We start from the raw sequence: 20040 nt of genomic DNA on the forward strand, positions 1-20040 counted from the left end.
GGCTCAGGTCCTTCCAGCTGCAAGGCTGACTCGGCCCCCTGCTGCTGGCCAGGTCTAGGGGGCAGAGAATAAAAGCGTCACCCTGGTGGCAGCTGACACGGTCATGCTCCGTGGTCTCTGAGCTTCCTCGGCAGCTGTAGGCGCACCACCCGCAGCAGTGGGTCCTGCTCCATTGGGGTCCGGCTCCCGCTTCTCCTTGCGGCGCTGTAGGGTGTTCACCAGGGGCTGATCATAAGGTCCTGGCTTGGCCCAGTCCTAAGTAGAACAAGAGTGGTCAAGCACCAGGGCCTCGGCCTCCATGTGGAGGGCCGCAGAACCCTCCGGACAGCTGCCCGCAGACGGCAGCTGGCCCCGGCAGGGGAAGCTCAGGCTAGGACAGGCCAGCAGGCCCTTCTATGTCCTCAGCCGGCTCGAAAAGAAGGCAGTGGAAAATCCTTTGGGGGCCCCCCGGGTGCCTCCCCTTTCCTCATATCTGCCCAAAGATGAAAAGCCCTCAACAACCAGGCAGGTGGGTACCTGTGGGAGACTCAGCCACCTAACGGCTGACCAACTGTCTAAGGTGTCCGAAGGCACCAGCCAGTGGAGACCCAATCCCCAGGGACAGCGCCCCCCACTTCTGATGTCTGAAGGAACCCTCTCTCCCCCAGCAGCCCAAATGTCTTCACTTGAGTGAAGTGGCCACCAGGAGGCACTAAAGGAATTCAGCCTCGCTTGGAGGCTGAACCTCCACTTCCTGGATACTGCGCCCCCCAGCAAGGGCCCTCAGGATGTGCCCTCTGAGGCCCTCACACAGGAAAGGCAGGCCTCTGGGGTCAGCAGGAAGACCCTGAGGAGCCTGAGGGGTCCACACTACCTGTGAGGGGTTAAGCCAAGACCTGCTCTAGATGCCACAGCCTAGGCTAACCTGCGATTCAAATTCGGGGCACCTCCTTGTAGGATATCCTCCTGGCATCAATTGGACTCGCTAGGAAATAATTTTAAAACTTTGCTTTTATATTAAAGCAAACATGTTTTAATATAAAACAAATGAGACTAAAACTAAAGTCTGCATTCACATTGAAGATAAAACATGATGATAAGCCAAAAACATAGTTTGGATTATGGTTCCGTTACCATGGCCCAATAAGGGACTCCAGGGACAAGTCTGAGGCACCTGGCGGAGAAGGGCAGTCCCTCCCAGCCCCTGGTAACAGTGACACCCTGCGGTGGCCCCAACAGTGTAGAACTGCCTGCCGGCCCTGCAAGGCCATGTGTGGCATCACCGTCTAACCACCTGTAACCGGGCCGAATGAATGTTTCCGAAAGGGAGCCTCTCCCAGCTCCGCTCCACGTGGACATTTCTATCTCAGATCTGCCTGCTGCTTTTTGGTTCTTCCCAGTGGGAATTTTCTTAGGGAGAGGTGTTATATGGGGAGGAAGGCAGAGTGTGGAAGGAAGGGGCAAGGGGGGGGAGGGGGTCAGGATGAGGACCGTGGGACAGAAGAGGGGGGAGCACAGAGCCATGAGGGGGGAGGAGGGAAAGAGAGGGGGGAGGAGAGACACAAACCTTCCAGCTAGGGATCTGAGATGACGGGAACATGCCGGGCCCAATGGTGTAATAATGAGCGTAGTCTGGAAGGTGGACAGAGGTGACCCGAGGGAGCAGGCGGGAGGCAGGCAGGCAATGAGGGGAAAGGCTTGCCCCCACGGGCCCCACATGGGACTCACTTGGCAAACTACAGTGAGAAAACCCGTTAGACAACTGGAAACAAAACAAACAAAAAAAGGGGGGGGGAGGAAAATAAAATTAATATAACAGGATGAGTGTGGAGGTACAAGATGGCATTGACATTCAAGGGAGGAGGGAGACCTGAGTATTTATAAATAAAACAAGCGGCGGGCCCCGCTGCTCCTGGATGATCCGTGGTGCCAGAGGAAGGGCCACGGGGCAAAGAACCCACACTGGACGGCAAGCGGTGTTCAGTCAAGCAAATAATTTATCTACACTTTAGAGTAGTGTGGAAATTGATCGGTGTCCTTAATGTTTTGGCGTTCTCAATGGTTTTGGATGATTTATAACCAATGGAGCTTAATTTCACGGTGATACTGATTTGTTCATCTCATTATGCAAATTTAAAACATTCTCAAGCAACAACTGAAAACTGTTCATTCCGGGTTTCTGAAATCGTCACACTGTTCAGGAGCAGAATCCAAATCGGGGTGACGGGGGAGGAGGGGTTGGCGAACTAAAAGGAAGAAAAGCACACGGCCTCTGATGCAGCGAGAGGTCCTCCTCCGATGGTACCACAACAAGGAGGCCACGGTGGGTGGGGTACTTGGGAGGGGGAGGGGGGACAGATGAGCGCACGACACTTCTGAGAAGGAGCCTTCCACCTCCGAGCTCCCCATACCCCTTCCTCTCCCTCAGGACACTGCAAGGTCATGGCCCAGGAGCCGGGCACCCTTTCAAGAAAAAGCCCTCAGCCTTGTCCCTCTCTCTGTCCCCAAAAGGGACTGCTCCTGGGAGGCATTTTGTAGATTTTGAGTTTCAAGGTCCTGGTGGTGACAGTGACGGTAGGTGGGGGGCAGGGGAGGAGGGGTTGGCCACGGTGGCCGGGGCCCAGCCGGTCACCTTCTCTGTGGACGCCCAGGCGCCCATGGTGGAGCCTGAGCTGACTGAGGTGGGCGAGCTGCACTCGCTCACGGACTGGCAGGTTTCGGAGGCTTCAGAGGAGGCCGAGCTGGACGAGTTCTGCAGCAGGGAGGGACCACATGCCACCAAAAGTAACAGGAAATCAAAACAAGAAGATGGGGTGGGGAAGTGCACGCACAGAGAGAGAGAGACAGACATATACACAGAAGAGGGAAGGATGAGAGAAGCAGAGGGTTAGGGTTATTTTTTTCCCTTTGCCAAAGCTGCACCCACACAGAGGTTTTCAAGCCCTCGAAAAGCAGCATGAGACACCTGCCAGATGGTCAGCCCCCCAGGACCCTGATGTGTGTGTGTCTAGTGTGTGCCTGGCACTGGTCGGTGAGACTCCCCGTGTTCCTTTGGGCATTTCTTCTCATGCCACACGTCGAGGTCCCAGGGGAGGCCTGCCTTTGCTATCTCTCAGGTGCACAGGCATACTTAGTGCCTGAGGACTGACCCCCTCCACCACCACCACCCAGCTTGGGCTTCTGCTCCATACCTCTCCAGTCCCCAGCCTCTCCCTGTGTCACATGCAGCCTCTGCACCCATGCAGGGTGGTTTCCAGCCATGAAGCTGCATCTTCACAGGGCAGGTTTTTAGGTTTCTCTGCCTGGGAAATGATTTTGAGGTTTGGCCAGTGAGGCCTTGAGATCAGTGCAATGTTTCCAGAGGCCATCTAGGGAGGGACGGAGCATCTGGAGAGATCTGGGGCATTACAGAAAGGAGGTCTGACTTGGGACAACATGTCCTTGTGCCGATCTTTATTTCACCTCCAGTCTTGCCAGTTGCCTGGTGTCAGCCGGGGTACGTGCCCCCAGCTCAGTCTCCTGGCATTCGGCTTGGGCAGGGACCATGCCCGTGGGCTCACCATTATGTCTCAACTTTCTAGTCCTGTACTGGCACGTGACAGGTGCTCAAAACTACTGAATGGATGAGTGATGAAGACCATCTCTTTCAATGTAAACTTCCACTATAAGCACCAAGACAGTGCTTCGGGCACACCCAGATATTTAAGTTCTGTTCGCTGCTAACTCCAATCTCCGGCTCATCCTTTTGTTTAAATAAGCCCAACCCTACCGGGGTCTACTCTTACTTCCTCAAAGTGTTCCTGAATTCACTGCCAAGGAGGCCAGATTCACGTTTCTGTCATGTTCATGTCCACCTCCTTCACAGCCAAAGAAAGAAAGGTTCCAGCAAAGGGACAGAGCTATAGCTCTCCATCCTGCAAGCAGCAAGGCTCCGAGAAGACACTCCAATGCATGGGGCCCCACAGAACCAAAGCAAGGACACGCTACCCACTGGACGCCCTGATGGCTCCTCAAGCTCAGAGTCTGGTTGGTGGTTCCGGAGCCAAAGTTTGAGGGTTTGTATTTAAGTTACGATTCTGTCACTTCTCAGTTGAGGAGCCACAACCTTAATCTAAAACTCCAATTTCTTTCATTTTTGGCATAGGGATCACTAATACCTAACAGAGGAAGAGAAAATGAAATTTTCTATGTGTCCATCTATGTATGTAGCACTTAATCAAGTGTACAGAGAGGCCAGTTATCACTATAATTTACTAGGGCTGTTCATTTTGGTCCCTCTAATTCAAGTATGTTCAACTTGAAAAAAAGAACCAATAAACCATTCCAGGACTGCAGGTTCCTATTTCTTTTGGCTTCTGTTCATTTTTCCTAAAGAACCTCTTGCCTCCATGGAATGAACAGCTCTAGGACGAGACCCTCACAACAGACATAGTCCCACTCCTGGGCACAAGTGGATTGAGGTTAAATTTGAAAAGGGCACAGTGGAGGAAAATGGGAGAATTCTTAACATATTTCATCACTTGGCATTGGTTGAGACCCATGTGACCGAGTATAGAAATGAAGGGCTCCTTCCCCTTAGAGATGTGTGTGCCCTTCCTCATCCTAAATAAAGGTAACATTTTAGGAGACTGGATCCTCTGGCCTATGTGATTTGTACAATTTCCTTAACTTCCCCTCCACCTTACAATTATAAGCAGCTGTAATGCCTTTTTTTTTTTTTTTTGTAAAAATAGAATTCTGTTTTAAATTTTGCAGCATCCCTGAGCCTATTAAAACTACCCTAGAGTACCCTAGAGTTGCTAGCCAAGCAACTTGGGCACCAGCTTTCAGATTTAAGTAAATCCCACATGCCAACTTCTGCTTCCCTCGACATTACTGGAGGCAGAAACGCTCACTTCAGCCTGATCCACACACAGTCTTTGTCAGGGAGGCTGCAGCACGTGGCCTCTCTTTTTTTAGAAAGGAGTGTCAGCACACAATACTATGTTAATTTGTCAGTTGATTAAAAACACACACAGAATTAGGCTGCACATCAGAATAGCCTTGGAAGAAATTGCAAATTCCTGTTTTCCTTTCAACCGTTCATGCTCTGCTTTCAAGACACACAGGTATGGTTTAGCTCTGCCACATGGCGGGGGACAGGCAGGTGACGCCTTTCGGACCAAGCCAAAGCACCCCAGCTAGGACAAGCACATTAAAACTCAAAGTCGTGGCTCTTGGCCCAGAATGTCTCTGTTTGAAATGAAGTCTCTCTGCCACAAAGACAGAGAGAGGCCACAGTCTCCTGGGACAGCTGAAAAATGCCAGAGGGACCACTGAGCTGAGAACCTCTGGGTTCACCGACGTCAGACACATCAGGCAAGGAACCTTCTGGCTTAAATTCCCAAAATACTTCAGCTGCTTTCTCTACATGAAGTGTTCCCCCAAACATGAGGGACACCTCATGGCTGAGACAGAACAGAAAGGACTCTGGACTGCTTGCCAGAAACCCTTGTCCCAGGTCCCCAACCTGCAGGTCAGATAATTGTGCAGCTTGGGTAAGTCACATCTCTGAGCCTCTGTGTCCACAACAAAACAGGGATAACAATGCTGCACAGATAGCAGACGTAGCATGTCCTAGGGTGGTGCCGGGGACACTGTAGTCAGTGACTGTGAAGCCAACTGGATACCTGGATACAAGAAAAGCACGCGACCTTCTAAGTCCAAAGGATCTTGGGCCAAAGCTGGGTCAGCCTCCGAACACACAGCGGGCACTGAGCCACATGCTCCCAGCAGATGGCACTGTGGGGCACCCTGGATGGCGTCTGCTGTTGTGCTGCTTATTACTAAGTAGGAAGCCAGACCCCTGGCACTCAGAGAAAGAGGACGGAGAGGGTAGCACGGGAAGGGCGTCACAATACCCTGTCCAGCCCCTGCCTCCTGCTCCAGCTGGAACCACGGGCTGGGCTGGGTCTGGCGCCACTTGACCCAACTGGGGCTGGAAGATTCCCCGCCGTCCCCTCTCCCGGGAGCAGAATGCCAACAGAATTATCTGCAAGGGCTCTAAGGATTCATTCTCATCCTCACACCAATTGCTAAAAGGAACTGGAGAGGGCCAAGGAAGGTTTCCAAGGCACCGTTCAAGGACAGAATCTCCACCATTCAGAGAGAAGCAGACGTGCCGGCGGAAAAGGTGCCACCATCGCACGCATGTCCGTTAATTAAGCAGCATGCGAAGCCGGGCACTTCCAGGGATGCCGGAGGATGGCCAAACTTCCTTGAGTCCGTCTACTTACCTGAGAGGACTCCCCAAACCAATGTGGCGACTTGACCATCACCACCATGGAGACAGGCTTCAAACCCAACTTATGGTTCTCACCCTTTGGGGAAAGGACACATCTAAAGATGAGAAATTAATCCAGAGGTTTCTTGCGTCGAGAGGACAGGGGTCTGCCTGAACCAACATCTTTCTTCGCATCCGGCCAGTGACGGTGGTCCAGGCACCACAGCCACTGCTGGAGCCAAGGGCACCCTTACCTGGTTGGGGGCCTCTGGCGGCATGGGGGACGGTGACTTGGACTGGAAGGCGTCCTGCGAAATGAATCCTGAGTCGTGGGAGGACACGCTGGACAGGCGGACGGGCGCCTGCTGGGCCAGGTTGGAGCTGCGGTAGCGGTAGTGTGAGCTGGGGGAGTGAGTGTGAGAGCCGCTGGAGCGCGAGTCACTGCTGTTGACGCTGTTCAGGCTGCTGTGGGGGCGGAGGGAACGCGGGCGTGCAAGGTTAAGGGGCAGGGATAGGGGAAGGGGGGAAACAGAAGACAACGGAACAGGGGAGGGGGGAGAACATAATATAATCAGCTGGGTACCACGGAGAGCTGGGCAAACGGTAAAACGTGTTTCCAAAACACCAAGTCATTAAGCTAGTAAACAAAAGGTTTTTATCAAGTGAGCAAGCGGGGAGAAAAGCGGGAGTTGTCAAAAAGCAGGTCCGCCAAGACTCACTTCTCTGATGGTACGATGAGGTGTCCCTGGCACGGAGGCCCAGGATTCTGAAGAGTCAAGTGCTACCCAATTAATTCAGCTGGGTCATCTACCACCAAAGCTAGAGACCTAACATCTGTGGCAGGAAAAGAGACGGGGCTGATCTTATCTGCTCATCTGCTTGCAGAATCTCATGACCACGGAGCGAAACCCACTAAGGCTTCAGTATCATCTGGTTAGTATATTCAAGGCTCTCCCTTAGATGCACCATCTGGGTCCAGGAAACCAAGGTCCACCCGGACAACCATCACTTTGGGAGTGCAGGTGCCACGGGCCCCTCAAGGAGACTTCATCCTCGACGAGCCTGGTTCAAGACCGTCATAAAGAACACAGGCAAATCAACTCTGTGTGTTCATGTCCGCGTGTTTTACCTCTTCTTACCAGAGTCGATGCTTGAATGAATGGCTTTTCCCTGATCACAGAAATTTCTCTGTGAGAGTATCTGCGGGCCTGGTGTTAGCAGCACACGTGGCAAGAGGCAGGCGGCTTTCAACAACTACAGGCAGCCGAGGCTGAGCTGTTTGTTTCCGAGGTGAACAGTAAACAGGACGTTGAGAAGCGTCACACACCCTCGGGGTGTTCTGTCTGCGCTGTGTCTCCAGTTCTAACAAGTATGCGCTCTGGTAACTCAGAGTGCAAAAACCAGAAAACCGAACACAGCCCCGCGGTCCAAACAAGCAGAACCCACAACGGGAAGCACTGGAAGGGCCAGAATAAACAACCCAGCCTGGGATTACCAAGGGTGTGGTTTCTGCTCCCGGCAAGAGAGTCTTGTCAGATTTCATAGACCCTGACAGCTAATGAGGTAGTCAGGACCGTGACTGCTCTACGCTAGAATTACTTGACAACGAACGTTCCGACAGACAGAGGGGAGTGTGCCAGAGGAAATCACTGCCGCTGGGGATAATTACCATAATTTTTGCTTCCCCCGACCCCCCCCCCACCCCACCAATCAGCCAGAAGAGGGCATTTGGGGACTGGCAGTAAAGCCCACGGCAGCTGCACTCCAGCAAGCTGAAGGCCGATGCTGTCAGTGCCGCATGATTTTTGACTGAAGCTAAAACTAGAAGAAAGAAGAGAGAACTCGTGCAGCTTTGTTTTGTATTAGTGAGATAGTTCTCTTTGTTAGCAAAATGAAAACCCAACAGGTTTGTCAAACGCGCACACACACACACACACACACACACACAGCCCATAAGTGATGACAAGGAACCAACCAACATTTTCATGATGTAGCATCTTAAGTCTGAAATTACTGCTCTGTGTTTACAACCCGAGGTCAAATATGAAACCACACACACACACACACACACACACACACACACACACACACACGTGTGTGTGTTTGGGGACATAACCAGACACAGACCAGGCAGATCCACCCTGCTCTTTCCTCTCACTGCTAAATTCGCAAGAAGTGGAAATCTACTTGGATTTGAAAAGTCAAAGAGACGGGCGCCTGGGTGGCGCAGTCGGTTAAGCGTCCGACTTCAGCCAGGTCACGATCTCGCGGTCCATGAGTTCGAGCCCCACATCAGGCTCTGGGCTGATGGCTCGGAGCCTGGAGCCTGTTTCCGATTCTGTGTCTCCCTCTCTCTCTGCCCCTCCCCCGTTCATGCTCTGTTTCTCTCTGTCCCAAAAATAAATAAACGTTGAAAAGTCAAAGAGAAAGGTCAGTAGGTTGCGTACATCAAGAAGGGTTAGTGATGCGTGATGAAGTTGCCATCCTTCAAAAAGAGAATACGCTTTGCAGTCAGCAGGCCAAGAACGGTCTTCTAACAGAAAACCACTAGAGAACAATTTTGCAGATGGCAGACATTTCCGGAGGATTCTCGCTGCAGGTGAGTAGGGGCAGAGCCCAGCTTTACTTACCTGCAGACACTAGACTTGCGGGACATGGTGGTGCTGGGAGAAGAGGGTGGCGTCTGGTACGACCAACTATAATCAGAACCTTTCAAGTCCAGAATCACCTAAGGGGACAGAGCCAAGTGGGTAGGTGAGGTGCTGAGAAGGGAAACATCATCCATCAAATCTTTAACCTGTATCATCGAAATGCTGTCATCATCGAGGGGTGGGGGTTAACGTACAAAATGTTGTTAACGTCCTTTCTTCAGTTAAAGAAAAACAGTACCAATCCATCAATGTCATAATCCTTTTTCTGAGACAAGCAAAAATATAAAAAATTGGAAGGGGGGAGGGGACCATGAAATGTCAGTCTAGAGGGAGAGGGAGAGACTTACAGCTACAGATTAACGATTTACAGGGGTCAGGTATACTCAAGGCCAGAATTTATAGGACTCTTGTCTCACAGTACCACAAGTTCAATGACGGTGTTACGATTTGTCGGTCTGGCACGTCAGCCGCCTGATATTCAGTGGGTCACTTCTGGCCCTGAGATTTTAAAACCTGACAGAATCAAGAGCAAGCCAGTTTGTTCGCAGTTACTTCTACATCTGGCTCCCCTGCTTGACAAATAGCTATTTGAATGTGGGGTCTACCTTTCGTTCATGTAGTAGATTCTCAATAAATGTCGATTCACGGAGCAAACGCGTGCCTGCTGTGATTTGACAAAAGCAATTTCATAGAATGGAAAACGTAAACTCTTGTGTTTGTCCTCTGAGTTGGTTCTCCAGGGAGGCAATGAGAATTTTATACAAAGGGCAAAAGCCAGCATGTGATTCATCAGCTGTCCCCCCATATACGGTCCTTCCCACTGGATATGTTAATGTCATATGAACCAAATGGATAAGCACGAAAGATGTCATCTTTTCTGTAAAAGAGATCCTGTTTTAATCAATCAGAATGGGAGAAATTCAGTGAGAAGGTTCACAAGGATGACCAAAACACATCACTATCATGTTCCTGTGAGAGTTTATTTCTAGAGGACAGGTGAACACAGTGGTTAAGGCCAGGCATGGGCTCTCGACTGCTGGCTTCAAATCCCACTTCTACCACTAATTAGCTAGATGAACCTGGTTAAAGGACTTTATCTCTCAGTGCCTCAGTGTCCTGCTCTGTAAAGTGGGAATAATACTGAAGATTAGCTGAGGAAGTCTACGTAAAGCACTTAGAACATACATGGCACACAGCAAGTGCTCTATAATGGCTAGCAACGATGGTTACTGTATTTCACCATATAGTGAAACACAGATAGGACTTTAAATGAGATGCCTCCGGGAACTCTCGAGACCTTGAACCTTTATGTCTTTGGTTTGCTCTCCCGAGTGCCCACAGCTCCTACCTGTTCACTTGAGGAGGGCAATTTGTGAGGGTCCATGGTCAGGCTTTTCAGATCTTCTGAGATGGTCTGAAGGTGAGTTATTTCCCCTAGCATGGAGATTTCTTCTTCCTGAAGGAAAGTAATCCACAACGTGTCATCATGAGTGATTCATTCATGGTCTTGGCTCAACTGTTTTTATTAGGGTTACTGTCTAACCCTTTCAACTTTCCAGAAAAGTCACCACGAGACTGGTACATCTTGGCTAAAGCCCTTTCTTTTGGGAAACAGAAAGGGAAAAAGGAATCTGCCATAATTATGGAGTGACCTGTCCCACCCAGACAGTGGTGAGCAAGTCAAAGAAGACACGTGGCCTTCCTCATGGTGCCTGGGGGGGGAGGGGGGGGGGGAAGCTGCCACATCTTCCCGGATCGTCAGCCTGCATCTTCTCATGGAGTCCTGCAGCATAGCCCCTCCATAGGCCGAGGCCCTCTGAGCTTACTCAGCTTTGACGGTTGACACGATTTGGAACAATTTTGGTCCAGATCTGATAACAGCTCTTGGTGACAGCACATGTGTGTGCAATAAAGTTAACTATCCCCTCCCCCTTCTTTCTTATTTTTTCCCCACCTACTTGATAGAAAGTCACAGCAAGTGAGATAGGGGCAGGAGACTGTGGAAGAAAGTCATTCACTTCACCCAAGTACCAAGCTGGGACTGCAGGCCTCGGCAAGAATGAGCCATGGAAAAGTTCTGTGCTCAGACGAACGACTCCTACTTGGGCATTTTGCTAGGGCTGAGGGAAGTGAGCTGGGGTCGTTGTGTCAGCTTCAAGAATGCCTACAGCAAAAGTCCTCAATTATGGCATGCAAATGATTTACTTAAAAAAATAAGTCTTGGGGCGCCTGGGTGGCGCAGTCGGTTAAGCGTCCGACTTCAGCCAGGTCACGATCTCGCGGTCCGGGAGTTCGAGCCCCGCGTCAAGCTCTGGGCTGATGGCTCGGAGCCTGGAGCCTGTTTCCGATTCTGTGTCTCCCTCTCTCTCTGCCCCTCCCCCGTTCATGCTCTGTCTCTCTCTGTCCCAAAAATAAATAAAAACGTTGAAAAAAAATTTCTTTAAAAAAATAAGTCTTGGGGCGCCTGGGTGGCTCAGTCGGTTAAGCGTCCGACTTCGGCTCAGGTCTTGATCTCGTGGTCCGTGAGTTCGAGCCCTGCATCGGGCTCTGTGCTGACAGCTCAGAGCCTGGAGCCTGTTTCAGATTCTGTGTCTCCCTCCCTCTCTGACCCTCTCCCGTTCATGCTCTGTCTCTGTCTCATAAATAAATAAATGTTAAAAAAAAAAAAAAAAGTCTTGCAGGGGGCACCTGGGTGGCTCAGTAGGTTAAGTGTCTGGCTTTGGCTCAGGTCATGATCTCACGGTTTGTGGGTTTAAGCCCCACATAGGGCTCTGCGCTGGTGGTTTGGAGTCTACTTGGGATTCTCTCACTCCTTCTCTCTGCCCCTTCCTCTCTGTCTCTGTGTCTCTCTCAAAATAAATAAATAAACTTTAAAAAAAAAAAATCTAGGACGTCTGGGTGGCTCAGGTGGTTAAGCGTCTGACTCTTTGATTTCAGCCCAGGTCATGATTCCAGGATCATGATCATGGGATCGAACCCTGCATTGGGCTCTGTGGTGTGGGCATGGAGCCTGCTTGAGATTCTCTCTTCCTCCCTTCCCCACCCTTCACCAACTCATGTGCTCTCTCTCTCTCAAAAACAAACAAAAACAAAAACAAAAACAAAAAAAGATTCTCTATCTGCCCCTTTCCCTGCTCATGTGTTCACTCTTTCTCTCAAAAATAAATAAATAAATAAGTATGAATTGATTTGTTGAGGCTCCTCCCATATTAACCTCATGGTCACTCACTGGTGTTGAACCTAGCCACTGGGTCTCAAAATCACCTGAAAGGCTTGTTTAAAACACAGATGACTGGGGATCACTTAAGTGTCCAACTCTTGATTTCAGCTCATGTCATGGTCTCAAGGTTCAGGAGTTCAAGCCCCACATCGGGTTCTGCACTGGGTGTGGGGCCTGTTTGGGATTCTCTCTCTCCCTCTCTCTGTCCCTCCCCTGCTTGCTTTCTCATTATCTCTCAAAATAAATAAATAAACTAAAAATAATTTTTAAAAAACCACACAGATGCCTGGGTCCCCACCCCTAAAGGCTTGGATTTGGTAGGATTTGGATTCAGTAAGGTCTGGATTGGGCTCGAGAAGCCGCATTTGTAACCAATTCCCAGGTGACACTGTTGGCCAGGCGATCACACTTTAAGAACCACTCTGCAGGGCCTTCTAGACTTGGGGGGGAGAAGAGTAAGTCAACAACTCGGGCTAAGAACTGTGCACCAGGAGTGGGCCATGTGGCCATCGGCAACTCATGGAGAATCACTGCTCTACAGAAGTGATTCCACCATCATGATCCCTGATACACAGCCGACTCCTGGCGACTCAGTGATGGTTGGATAAATAAAGGAAAGTCTCCTCCGCACCAGCAGGGTAAGCCTTCCAGAGCTTTCCACTGACTTACAATCACGGGCCTCAGCATAGAGATGAAGGTACAGAATCGGCCGCGTTCTTCAATCAGTGCTTTCCGGACTGCCTGCTTTTCGGTCTCTTCCAACAAGAGATACTTGTCATTGACATCTTGGAGAGCGCTGTCCAACTGAGGCTGGATGTCACCTCTCCCTGTAAACAAAACAAAGCCCCAAGCGTGGCTTGCTGAAACACCAGCTTCTGGAACAAATGCCCTTCCTCCCTCGAGTCCTTGCTGGAGTGGAAAACGCAAGTTGCCAGGACTTAAAACAATGACTCAGTTATACTCAGGACTGAAGGTAGCTGTTTGTCTAGTACCGGCCATTTCCAGTTTCCGGTGCCCAAAGGGCACGTTTATCCTCGTGACAAGGAAGATTTCCTGGGGTGACTCCTCCTGACTTGCCTTCTTGCCTTACGTAACCCCCTATGGAGACTTCTGCCAACAAAAACCCCAGGATGTGGCAGCCAGACAGTATTCTTTCTTTGTAGAACATTCTGAAGAGGCCAAGGGATGAACAAGGTGAGGGCCTGTGGATGTTGCCCAAAATGGGCAAAAAGTGGCTTTGCTGGGTCAACCTCAATCAAAGAGCCTCTGTTTGGACAGAAGTTTCTGTCTCTGAAGACAAAGATGGCAAGTATCAACTGTCCTGGCCATGGCGTGGGGGTGGGGGTGGGGGGCGCCTGAGAATCCCTGGCAGTCAGCTTAACTCCCTGGTGGAGTCCTGAATGTTCTTATAAAACAAGCCCAGTAACAAACTGACCCACAGTCAGGTCTCTGCTGGTGCAAGTCTAAAGGGAGGGTCAGTGCTGAGCCTGACCCACGTGCGGTAATTGTCTGGCCACATCCAGACCCCAGTTACGATGACACAACCCCTTCTAGAGTTTAAGACGGAGCGTTAACCTTTCAAACTAAAACTTTATAAAATAGTTAGCAAACCATGTCCATAAATAAAGTTTAATTAGAACGCAGAGATGTCCACTTGTTCATATACTGTCTCTACTTGTTCTTGCTATAACTGAAGAATGCAATTGTTGCACCACATACTGTATGGCCCCTGGGCCAAGAATATTTACAACGGGATTCTTTAGAGAAAAGGTTCGCTGTGCTAGAAGAGAAACACTGGCACCACGACAGAAGGAGAGGCTACTGCAAATCTGATTTGTAGATGGGGATAAGGGGGTGACCAGCTGAGAGCCCAGCTCACAGGCTTCCATACTGGTCTCCCTACGCAGGGGCTTCACCTATCGCCTGAACCAGGAAATGTTTTCTAAACTCCTTCAGAGCAGGGACTTGGAACTCTCCCAGCCCAGCCCCTGGTACAATGTCATGTGTGTATACAGCAAGTGCTCAATAAATGTCCGATCATTTTCAACACAGAATGCTAGACATGGAAGGGGCCTTTGGGGCTATCCAACCTGTTTCCACTTCGGCAGAGGCTGAGAGAGACTTGTCCAGCGCTGTTCAGGGAAAGGTGGGGGATCCAGGGCAGAGCCCACACAGCCTGACCCCTCTAGGGCTGGACTCGTTCTCCTCTGTCTCACTGCCTCGAGCCACATGAAGGAATCAGCCAAGGGGCCTGAGCAGTCACCGTTTAGCCCTCTCTAAAATGATGTGTCCCACTCTTGATCTCACAGTCCGTGAATTTAAGCCCCAAGTGGGGCTCTGAGCTGACAGTGCAGAACCTGCTTAGAATTTCTCTCTCCTTCTCACTCTGTCCCTCTCTCACTCAGGCATGCACACACGTTCTCTCTCTCCAAATAAATAAATCAACTTAAAAAATTTTTAAATGATGTAGAGAACATTAAATGCAATGTGTTATTTGGTTTGAAAAAGGAAAGGGTCAGGGGAAAATTGCCTTGAAAGGAGGAACATGTTCCATATTTTCTCTCATAAGCAGATGAGAAAGCTTAATATGGAGCAAGAGGTTGACCCAGGCTTCAAGAACATCCCACCAGAAAAGGTCTTTAGATTTAATGAGGGAAACATCACTTCCTGGGCAGGCACTGAGCTGTAAGTTGGCACGCAAAAAGAAAGTCCTGCCTAGTCAAAGGTCACCCCTGAAAACGCCTTGGATGGCTGGCGAAGTACACGCTGCATGCAGGACTCTCGCGAGTCAAGCCAGTACAAGTTCCGGACGGCTACAGCAGGCAGCACTGAGTTCCGTGCAGGGATTTTATTCAGTGATTCCATGATGGGAGAGTTTGCATCTGTCCAAGGTGACCCTTCACCCATTCCTCCATTTAGTCAATGTCTACCCTCAGGATAATTATAGCATCTCCTGCAGGTTTCCCAGCTGCCTCCCCAAGGATGCAGGGCGCCACCGCCCCCCACCCCCCCTACGTGAACCTGGCCTCAGACCATGGGTTTCTTGAGTCTGCAGTGGATGGGAAACCTGAGAAAGCCAGGGACCGTCTAGGGAGGGGACAAGTGCACCCCACTGAGGACACCCACCGTCTGCAACTCAAGCTCTAGGAGGGAAGGCTGGGGCATCAGCAGCCCTATGAGAACCGGGGGCTTTCTATTAAATTGCTGGTTTGGGGCGCCTAGGTGGCTCAGTTGGTTAAGCATCCAACTCTTGATTTCAGCTCAGGCTCATGATCTCACAGTTTATGAGATCGAGTCCTATGTCGGGCTCTGTGCCAACAGCACAGAGGCTGTTTGGGATTCTCTCTCTCTGTCCCTCTGCCCCTCCTCTGCTGGCATGTGCACACACACTTTCACTCTCTCTCTCTCAAAATAAACAAATACATAAGCATTTAAAAATTATTGGTTTGTGCAACTGAATCCACATACACCTAAGGCACACCTGACACAAGCCTCTGGGAGAGAAGCTCCAGGAGGCTGAAAACACTCTCTTTTGTTCTGCAACCTGCAAAACTGCTTGGTCTGTCCCCAGCCCTGCCGGGGGAGGCAGAGTGACTTCAGGCTGGTCTAGGGCCTCCTCACGTCTCTCCATCTCCTCTATGATGTTCTAACAGAACATGAGGGGCCCCAGCCATCAGAATGTTCTCAATTCCTGGGGAGGGTGGAGGGGCGTCAGGAAGATAGATTAAAACCCACAACGTTTGACCAAACCCACTTGGATGTGCTTCGATTATGGCAGCAATGTCTTTTCATATCAGCCTCTAATTATAAGAAATTAGGAGAACGTGTATCTTCCCTTCCTTTCACAAAGTATAAGGCACGTTTCTATCTGTAATTAATCACACTGACTTTAGAAAACATACCCACATAGGAATGAAAAGTGACGGGAACCAAGTGTCATCTAATCTGGTAAATATAAATTTAAATTATTCTATAATTATAGCAAAGTTATCTTAAATATGTATTATATTGTAATTAAAGGACTTGCAAATTGTAGTATTCTAAAATAAGTATAATCTGTAGAGACTGCTATAATTATAGGCACAGTGAGTACATTTCCATTCAGGATATATCATAACCTAAAAACACGATGTTTATTTCTTAAATTCACCAATATAACATATAATTATATTTATAAAGAAAAAAAACTGCAGGAGAAATTATTCCATGCCCCAGTTGGATGCACTAGCTTTAAGATTCAATCCAGAGTTGCAGGAGTACTGATTCAGTGCACAAGAGTTCATCCATTTGGCTCCCCCAGCACAGCTGGCCGCTCGAGTTCCCACTGGACTTGACCCCAGCCTCTCGTTCCACTCTGCAATGGCCACCCTCACTGGGTCACCTCGATCTCTCGTCTGGAGAGCTGCAATGTCCCCCAATTTGTCACCTAACATGCTGGCCCAGAGCAGTGCCAGACTCTTGCAAAAGGCCAAGTACCACTTCTCAACACTGCCCAGCGCTTTCAGGAAAAGTCCAATGTCATCAACATCGCCTGCCCTGCAAGGCATGCGTGGGTCAGCCCACCCACCGGCAGCCTCTGAGATTCTTCCCGGGCCACTCTCTCTCCTCCCCGCACCCCACAGACCCTTCTCCAGAGTCCAGGGTCTGGCTGCATCCAATCCTCATACACGCTCTCCTCCCCCTCCACAGCCACCTAGGGCCTGTTCATCTGGCAACTCTCTGTCCTTCAGGAAATCCCTTCCGGAACTCTCCCGTTAGATTGGGGTTTCCTTCCTTGATCTCAGAAGTGCCCTCCATGGGTCCCACAGGACATTCCTCCCAGTACAAATTCCATCTTTATTTCTTGAGTTCTTCGACTGAGGTCAGTCTGCCCTACTGATCGGGAACCCCACGAACGTTTCTGCTCCACGCTGTACCTTCTTACCGAGCACACGGGCGCTCAACACGTGCGAATGAACGAGGCACTGGTAGGGTAACTTGGCCCGAGTTTGCTGAACGGGCTTGACCATCCTGCCCTTAAATGGCCTAACATTATGAAACACAAATCCCGGGACCCAGGACTGCCAGGCAGCCGCAAGAAAGGAGAGGAGTGCCTTCAGGGGACTTTCCAGACAAAATTCCCGAGTGAAGAGTTGCTTGTGACCTTTTCTCTAAACCTAAGTCACCTCAGTCTTGAGAACTGTCCTCCCACTGCCAGTTTCCAGGTCTTGGTTGTATTCACGCCGCAGAATTCCAACGAACAACACCCAGGAGGCTTTTACTCCCCCAGAATTCAGAAGATTATTTTCTTTACGGAAAATGCTGCGGGGACAAAGCACCATTAATGGGCACAGTGTCACGGGCCAAAGCAGCATCCCTAAAAGAAAAAGGATTTCATTTTTCATTTTAATTAAGTAGGGAGAGATTACAAAGTGGTCTGGAATGATATGAAGATGCCATATCTTGCAAACATTTATATTCTGTTTTCCTTAATCTTTATGTAAATGTTTAAGGCAGGAATTAATGCCCCCCATTGAGAGAAGGGAAAACCGAGACTAAGGGAGGCTACGTGGCTTGCATGGAGCCACTGAGCCAGGAATAGGCCCTGCCACCCTCCACCCGGAGGTCTTTCCTGTTCAGGGGCCCCGCTCTCTGTACTTCATGCTCACGGCAAACATAAACCCTGGGAACAAGTCGCCAGGAGCTAAATGTTCAATGTCCCCAACAGCCCAAAGCAAAAACCCAGTCCACTGTGAATCGCATTATCTGGAACCTCCCAGCCTTCTCATCACACCCTGCAGTCCACGCCTGAGCCCTGGGGCTGGACTACGCCGGACACATTCTCAGGCAAAGGGCTTTCCCACGGGGAAGAACCAACACACTGGGTCAAGACGGCTGTCAGGAAAACATCCAAGGTCATCTGTTTTTCCTGAGACACAAGTACAGGGAAACAATCAGGATCTAACAAAATGCCTTCCATCTGCCACACACACACACACACACACACACACACACACACAGTACTTCATTTGGAGGCACCCATTTTTTCTCATTTTTATAGCTCACAAATCGGGGTGCGTCCTGCAATCAATGGTGCGCCAGAGTTCAGTCGGCACCATCTTCTCCCCTCTTTTATCGCGGTCCAGAAAAAAATGGTGTGTATCTCGTGGCATTCTAGAGTCAATGAAATGTGGGCTACAAATGCAGAAACAGACGCGCAAGAAGAGGCTGGAGATGAGAAATGGAATCAGAACTCCCTTTCCCCACCGAAAGGCGGCTGTCCTTGTGATCCCTGTACAGATCTTCTACCCTGATAGCCTGTAGCAGTTTTGGATTGATTCCCCAAAGTGAAAACAAGCAGAAGTCAAAAGAAAGATGGATTCGATCAGACAAGATGGGAGGCGTTTTGACTTAAAAAAATTCTCAAACCAACTCAGTTTCTGTTATTCTTTCAACGTGCTGTGTGCCTCACTGTCCACTCGTCTGTGAGATATACATAATAGTACCCTGCTCACAGGGTTGTTTTCAGACCAAATGAGTTCATTCGCGTGAAGCATGTAGCACAACGCCCAGTACGTGGTGATCGCTCGGTACGTGTCAGGTGCTATCAGTGTCTCTGAAGCCATCCTCCCCAGGCTGGGCACCTCAGCCGGGGGCAGTTTGCTGGGCACACAGGTTGGTTTTTTTTAATGAGCTTTCAGTTCAATGTCTTCTTTGACGTACAGAAATGCAAATGATCCCATAATCCTTTCACTAAAAGGTGGGGGTTTTGTCTCCAGGATTCGCTGGTCCCTGGACCATCAGCTCCTTAATCAAAGCAAAGACAGCTTAGAGGAAACTAGGAAACAGCCCATGCCAACGCGTGGCTCACCACCCATGGCGTGTCAGAACCCTCCTATCTTTGACGTGATTCCTCCTCTGTGGTCAAAGAAACACTCTCCCATTCGTCAACCTGGTTGCCTGAAACCTGCATCTTCTTCAACTCCTCTCTCTCTCACATTTCCCCTAAAATGCTCTTTCTCCATCCCTGTGGCCACTTCCCTGAGCCCTGGTCACTGTCATCTCCCGTGTGGATCACAACAGCCACTCGTTAACGGGTATCCTGCTACGTCACGAATCCAAATGCACACGTTCACAGAACCTTCTAGACGCCAAGGAGCCTTCAAGGGCTTCAGAGTCCTGAAAGTCTTAAGTCTTTAATACAGTAAAAAAAAAACCCAGCCCTGCTCACCTCCCTGCTCACCTGTGGCTAGTTCTACACCTGAGGGAAGATGCAAGAGCCACGCCTATCCAAGGTAAGGTCTTAAAGGTACAGCGCACTCCTCCATCTTCCCTGGGCATGGGGAGAACCTGAGCCCGGCATCGAGCCCCTGACGGACACCTACCAGGCACCAATCAATATTAAATGGATGAAATGTCAACGAAACCCGCCTTCTGCTTCCAGCCCCACTGATTTTTCTGCGTGCCTCTTCCCAGAAAGTACACTCATCTCTTGTCCCACCCACCCGTCTCTACAAGAATTCGATTCAACCTTTAGGAGTCTGCTTGAGTATTTGCCTCCTCCTGGAAGCCTTCACCTCCCCCAAGGAGAATCCAGCCCCAGCGTTTTCTTCATAATGAACTGTACTGTTTGTGTTGCCAGGTCACGGTTGTCAGTAGGACACCAGAGTGTTGTGTTAGGACAGAAAATATGTATATGTTGGGTCTTTGCCCCAGTTCCTGGCACAGAACTTCCCCAAACCCTTGGAATTTCCAGAATGACAGGTGTGTCTTTGTCATCCTGATGACCCCGGGGGTAGGGGGTTAGATAAGTTCAGGATGGGAGACACTTACAAGGAAAACCAACCACAGGATTAGAGGCTTGAACTTTCAGCCCCAACCCCTGACCTCCAGGGAGGGGAAAGAGGGTGGGGTTACATCACCAATGATTAATCAATCGTGACTACATA

The 20040-nt window shown here is 49.9% G+C and overlaps 1 protein-coding gene across 10 annotated transcripts in view; it reads right to left on the minus strand.

Moving 5' to 3' along the window:
• MTSS1 (MTSS I-BAR domain containing 1) overlaps positions 1 to 20040 on the minus strand; it is a 166222-nt gene that overhangs the window by 4780 nt on the left and 141402 nt on the right. For 3 of the 10 annotated variants that reach the window (XM_043601711.1, XM_043601710.1, XM_043601709.1), the window contains 7 exons: positions 12782 to 12939; positions 10241 to 10348; positions 8872 to 8969; positions 6496 to 6706; positions 2612 to 2731; positions 1547 to 1741; positions 82 to 255 (listed from right to left, as the gene is read on the minus strand). In XM_043601711.1, the coding sequence (XP_043457646.1) occupies positions 82 to 255; positions 1547 to 1741; positions 2612 to 2731; positions 6496 to 6706; positions 8872 to 8969; positions 10241 to 10348; positions 12782 to 12939 (1064 nt within the window). The remainder of the gene's footprint in view (positions 1 to 81; positions 256 to 1546; positions 1742 to 2611; positions 2732 to 6495; positions 6707 to 8871; positions 8970 to 10240; positions 10349 to 12781; positions 12940 to 20040) is intronic. The other 7 variants (XM_043601718.1, XM_043601713.1, XM_043601712.1 and 4 more) reach the window with 3 other exon arrangements.

The sequence above is a fragment of the Prionailurus bengalensis genome, chromosome F2 (assembly GCF_016509475.1).
Source record: "Prionailurus bengalensis isolate Pbe53 chromosome F2, Fcat_Pben_1.1_paternal_pri, whole genome shotgun sequence".
NCBI classification, from domain to species: Eukaryota; Metazoa; Chordata; class Mammalia; order Carnivora; family Felidae; genus Prionailurus; species Prionailurus bengalensis.